Here is a 5,695-nt window from a genome sequence, read left to right as displayed (position 1 = left end):
AGCTTTGTCCCACTCCAGGGCGTTTGATGGTTCGTAGAAGGTCAGGAGAAGCGTATAGACCAGAATGCCTTGCCCCAACTGTGAAACACGGCGGAGGATCGGTGATGATATGGGGTTGTTTTAGTAAGTCAGGAACTGGCAAAGTCCGACTCTGCGAAGGACGCATGAACCAAGCCAAGTACAGGGTTGTTCTCGAAGAAGACCTACTTCCATCAGCTCAGATGTTATACCCCAACTCTGATGACTGGATATTTCAACAAGACAATGCGCCATGCCACACAGCAAAGTCTGTAAAGTCATGGATGGAAGAAAAGAACATCAGGATCCTGACTTGGCCAGCTCAATCTCCAGATATTAACCCAATAGAAAACCTGTGGAATACCATGAAACGCAAAATGGAGAATCACAAACCTTCAAACAAAGCAGAGTTGTTTGATTTTCTACGCCTGGAGTGGGAAACGATCACTCAAGATGAATGTGAGAGGCTGGTGGAAAGCATCCCAAGTCGAATTCGGGCTGTGATTAAAAACAGGGGCTTTGCCACAAAATATTGAGTGTTTTTCGTACTTTTGTAGTTGCATATTGCTGTTAATGTTGGTTATTGTTATTTACTGCTTATTGTATGTTTATTTATTTAGTAAATCTTCTTCTAACAAATTGTCATGTAATTTGGTAGATTTTTGGTTGATACATTTTCAGATTAATATAAGCATATAAACAGGCATGTCTTACAGCATCTTAGTATATGAACCAAACTGTTATAAATGACAGTGATAGCCCTGGTATCAACAAAATGTGGTACATTTGTAACCCTAAACCCAAAATTTGAAGGGTGGTCTTATAATTTTTTCCAGAGATGTAGATGCTAATACAAGAGTTATGTTGATAAAGACGAATGCTGGTTAGCTGGCTGTTGTCTAGAAACGGAGGAAACGACTGAGACACTAACATGGCGTGGGCGTAAAGTCACACTCATTAGGTGTAACGAACACGGGAAAAACCTTGTCATCACATGTCGACGCCTTCTTTTGTTTGAGGTAGTGGTCTAGACAGTGCGTATCCGTTCGTTTGATGTGTCGTCTACTGTCAAATGCATTACCCAAGTTGTCGGTTTGACATTGAGCCTCAGAGTGTCTGGACATTACCATCAAACTTGCCCCGCCCAGATGTATGTAACACGCCCCCTATATAAGCGACTCACCTTGTCAGATCGTTCAATTTACTTGCTTTCTTTTAGAACGATGAGATCGCATCCGCAGCTGCTCTTGCTGCTGTTGTCCCTCTGGGGAGTCATTTGGTATGCTTCTGGTAAGAAATCTTTATGTTTAATTATTTCATAAACTAAAATGTTAATGAAATAAGCACTTAAAGCCTTTTTGAAATTGCAGTGGTTACACATTTGTACGAATTGTTTTGCTTTATAGGTATGTGTTCGAAGCCTGGAAAGCCAGCAAATGGGAAGCGTCAACTGTCACGTGAGGGAAGCCGGCGCGTCGTCACTTACACGTGCGAAACGGGATATAGGCTTGTCGGTCGACGCTCACGTCGCTGTTTGGGAAATTCTAAAAACGGTTTCAATTGGGAAGGCAAGAAACCCAAATGCATCGAAAGGAGTAAGAACAAGTTTAGACAGTCTAAGAAAATCAATTATAAATTAATTAATTTAAATGAAACAGAATTATTAGAAGATGGCAAAATACAAGATTTGCAACGGAGAGTTGTTTTTTTGTAATGCCTGCTCGAAAACTGCAACGTGCTATTTTCTTAAATTAGTATGTTATTAATTATTATGTATCTATTAATTAAGACATCACAACCAAAACAAGTTCAACTACCTGCAGTCTAGTTTAGACTGTAAGCTTAATTAAAGGCGCTGTTGTTATTTTTTGTTGTGTGTGTGTGTGTGTGTGTGTGTGTGTGTGTGTGTGTGTGTGTGTGTGTGTGTGTGTGTGTGTGTGTGTGTGTGTGACAGTCTTCATTACCCGCTATTTAGCTCAACAAAAATGTGTATAATAGCATGCGGTTTTTTGAACAATCCTTCCAATGCCAGAGTGTCTACCAACGACGGTAAACTTGCCGTATATATCTGCAACCCCGGATACCACCAAGTTGGTAATGCTCTAAGAACATGCTCCAAAGGTCAGTGGAATGGCTCTCCTTCAACATGTAAGTATCTCAAGCAGTGCAGTCAACAGAAAGTCACACACTAACTCATCCGTTTGCGTCTTCACTCAGGTTGCTCAGCATTGCCTGATCCGGTAAACGGTGACGTCAACCTCAGAAATGGGCGTGCTACCTACTCCTGCAGGTTGAGCTATCGTCTCGTGGGAAGTGCATTTCGAGTGTGTACTAACTCTAGATGGAGTGGAACGGCACCATCTTGTCGAGCAGGTACATGCAGTTGTTCAAATAGTGCAATCTTGTCCATTTACGGACAATCACTAGCTCAATCCAGTCGTCAGTTTGCTTGCTTTGCTGCCACTGCTTTATGTTTCTACTTGTCTGTTGGCTAGGCAGATCTCCTCCTAGCAGCGCGCTTGGAAACCTGGCCGCATCCAGGGGTGGCCAAGTTAGAATAAGGCTGTATGGTGCTTTGGAGTGACACCATGAACGGATCCTGCATCGTGCCCAACTGAAATGACACGCCCACATGGACACACCTGCACGAGACTGGTTTGAGACTACATATATCTACATATTACGGATACATGCAGACGTAGCCTTCTCATGTAGTAGATACATACTCATGTCTGTAGAAATCATCATGATACACACATGCATGCATGGAGACAGAAAGGTAGCTAGCACACAGACGCATGATTGACAATAGTGATGCCTTGTGTTCACGGAATCACCGCGCAGCCTCGTCAGTCACACATGACGTCACCATCTGTTTGAGCGCCTTCTAGCCTTGGTGCCAAATTGTTTCTTACTTGGTGCCCAAGACCAGCGTAGCCTCTGGTGTCATCTGTGGCACCATAGCGCGAGTTGGCCACCCCTGCCACCCTTGCTCTCTCGTCAGTCTATCCGTCTGTCCTTGTTTCAGCCAACAGTTTAGCTGTTGTTTTTATATCTTTACAACAGCTACATGCGCTGACAGAGCTTTTGATTGGTGACCCACCATATTTTAGACGATGCATAATTTTTTTTGTTGATTTTACAGTTACGTGTCCTCAATTGTCATCTCTTGCATTTGGAAGAATCACTCTACCTTCATCTGGAAAATTTGCTGTCTACATCTGCAACAAAGAATACAAACTCACAGGCAACGCAATCCGAGTTTGTAGAGGTGACAGATGGTCAGGCTCAAAACCCCGTTTGCGAAAAGGGTAAGACACTCCCAAAATTTGTATAAAATTCACTCTATACGAGCACTTGTTAGTGACTTGCTCAAGATTAAATCGCCCTACCAACGGATTTCTTCAAGTCTCGGGCGACACAGCAACATATTCATGCGCCGTCGGATTCAACCTCGACGGTAACAGGAACAGACGATGTCAGACTGGAGTATGGTCTGGTACTGACCCTTCTTGTGTTAGAAGTAAGCGGGTCGCGTTTCTAGCTCGTCTCCTACCCCGATCAGTGACATATTTGTTTCTCTCTAGTTACAGTTTGTGAAAGACTTCGTGATCCTGCAAACGGCGATGTCAGGCTGTCACGTAACAACAACAATGCAACATACATCTGCAATTCAGGCTACACACTAGTCGGTAATCAACAAAGAACGTGCTCCAACGGTGACTGGAGTGGGATGCAACCGTCGTGCGTACAGAGTATGAAAACCTGTTTGAAAACTGACGTGAACGTTAGGTCAACGCGAACAGTAACCATTCTGTCTTTCAGTTTTGATTTGGTGTCCAAGACTAAGGAACCCCACTAATGGCCGCGTCCAACAGACCCGCATTCGAGCTGTATACACTTGCAATGAGGGCTTTAGTCGTCAAGGTTTTCAAAGGCGAACATGCAACAATGGTTTCTGGAGTGGAAGACAGCCGTCATGCGTTCGAAGTAGATTGACACATTTTTCTTTCGTCACCACGCAAAATTAGATTATTAGATTAAGAGTCGATTTTTGTGATTTTTAGATTGCCCGAGACTCGATAGACCCGAAAACGGCAATGTCGACCAGATGAGGAACTCTGCGACGTACTCGTGTAACAGTGGCTACGAGCTACGCGGCAGGAGTATGCGTACCTGCACAAACGGAAACTGGCTGGGTCAAGAGCCCTCATGCATAAGAGGCAAGCTATAGTCACATGACGCTTTGTAAAATATACCACGTTCATTTCCTTATATTCTAGCATCCGTTTGTATCGATGGAGACGAATGGCGGGATCGATGCAACCAGCTCTGCACTTGTGTAGGAGGACGGCCTCAGTGCTGCCGTGAAAGAAAGGATATCGAGTCAATGACTACAGCAGAGAAACGACTTTACGTTGACACACTCATTATATCTTCGACAGATGCACGTTATCGCCAGGAATACGAAGATTTCCTTGGCATTCAAAGATTACAGTTTTTTAGTGGAATCCACGAAAGAAACCAATTCTTGCCATGGCACCGATAGTTTTTCTTAGAGTACGAGAAATTGTTGAGACGCATCAACTGCAATGTGACGGTTCCCTACTGGGATTGGAGTCTGTGGGTGAACAGACCGTTTGCGGCAAGCCTCTGGGGCGGTGAAAATCATCACATCGGCGGAAACGGCATGGGACCGAATGGTTGTGTCAGAGATGGCAGATTTAGACGGGATGCTTGGTCTCTTCCTGTTGGAGGTTGTCTTCAGCGTAACTTTACCAATATGAACGATCCTCAGTTTAGACCGTTACCAGGTGTTGTGGAAATTGCAGAAATACTAAACAATGGGCCAAATCAATTCCGACAATTTGAAGGTGGTCTTCGGATGAATATTCATAACGAAATGCATTGCCTTATAGGGGGCACTATGTGTGGTAACCTGTCTGCATATGCTCCCGAATTTTTTCTTCATCACGGATATATCGACAAGTTGTGGGCCGCCTGGCAAAAGAAGGGTCTGGAGTACCGCGATGCTCACTTTTCCAACATGACAACTCCAATGGCGGAGGCAGGCTCGACAACGCCCGCTGACGTCATCGATAACGACAATTTGCCCGGTGGGATTCGTGTTTGCTTTGCTGAACCTGCAGCAGACGTCGGATTTCCTGACATCATGGTAGCAGTAAGGTCGCTTAGTAACAATGTCCTTCAGCGGGTTAGACGTCCTAGGATTAGAGAGATGAGTGAGGAGGCCATGACTCTGTTCAGAGTGTCCGCAAGTGATTGTAAAATGGCTGCTGCCATTCACAAAGACATGCAGATGGGAGCAGACATGATGCCACCGACGACTGCTCCAGGTCGTCAATCAGATGACGAAAACGGAGACTCTAGTTCAAAAGCAATGGAGCAAATGGGTTTATCTTTGGACAGCATTCTGTCTGCAGGGAATTAGTGTAGTCTTACGGTAATTGTTAATACAGGACGTGATTGTTGACAGAGAAAACGATATCGTCATCATTTTGGTGTGTTTGTAATAAATGTTCGCGGCACGACAATAGTTCTACTAGAGAAATATGTTAGTGACTGGTTTTTTCATGCATAGCAGCTCTAAAAATGGCAATAAATTTCTGTTGTTGCAATTACTTCTTATAGTTGGCTTATGTTTACTGAAGTAGTA

General features: G+C 44.1%; 1 protein-coding gene across 1 annotated transcript; it reads left to right on the top strand.

Moving 5' to 3' along the window:
• Nucleotides 1–1,241: 1,241 nt before the first annotated feature.
• Nucleotides 1,242–4,567, top strand: LOC134192859 (CUB and sushi domain-containing protein 1-like). The gene is made up of 8 exons (XM_062661618.1): nucleotides 1,242–1,308; nucleotides 1,425–1,613; nucleotides 2,236–2,391; nucleotides 3,164–3,329; nucleotides 3,396–3,541; nucleotides 3,606–3,773; nucleotides 4,086–4,184; nucleotides 4,302–4,567. Exons 1-8 carry the CDS (start codon nucleotides 1,242–1,244, stop codon nucleotides 4,565–4,567), a joined length of 1,257 nt encoding a protein of 418 aa, XP_062517602.1.
• The last annotated feature ends 1,128 nt before the right edge of the window (nucleotides 4,568–5,695 follow it).

The sequence above is a fragment of the Corticium candelabrum genome, chromosome 17, assembly GCF_963422355.1.
Source record: "Corticium candelabrum chromosome 17, ooCorCand1.1, whole genome shotgun sequence".
Classification (NCBI taxonomy): domain Eukaryota; kingdom Metazoa; phylum Porifera; class Homoscleromorpha; order Homosclerophorida; family Plakinidae; genus Corticium; species Corticium candelabrum.
This window is presented reverse-complemented; position numbering and strand designations above follow the sequence as displayed.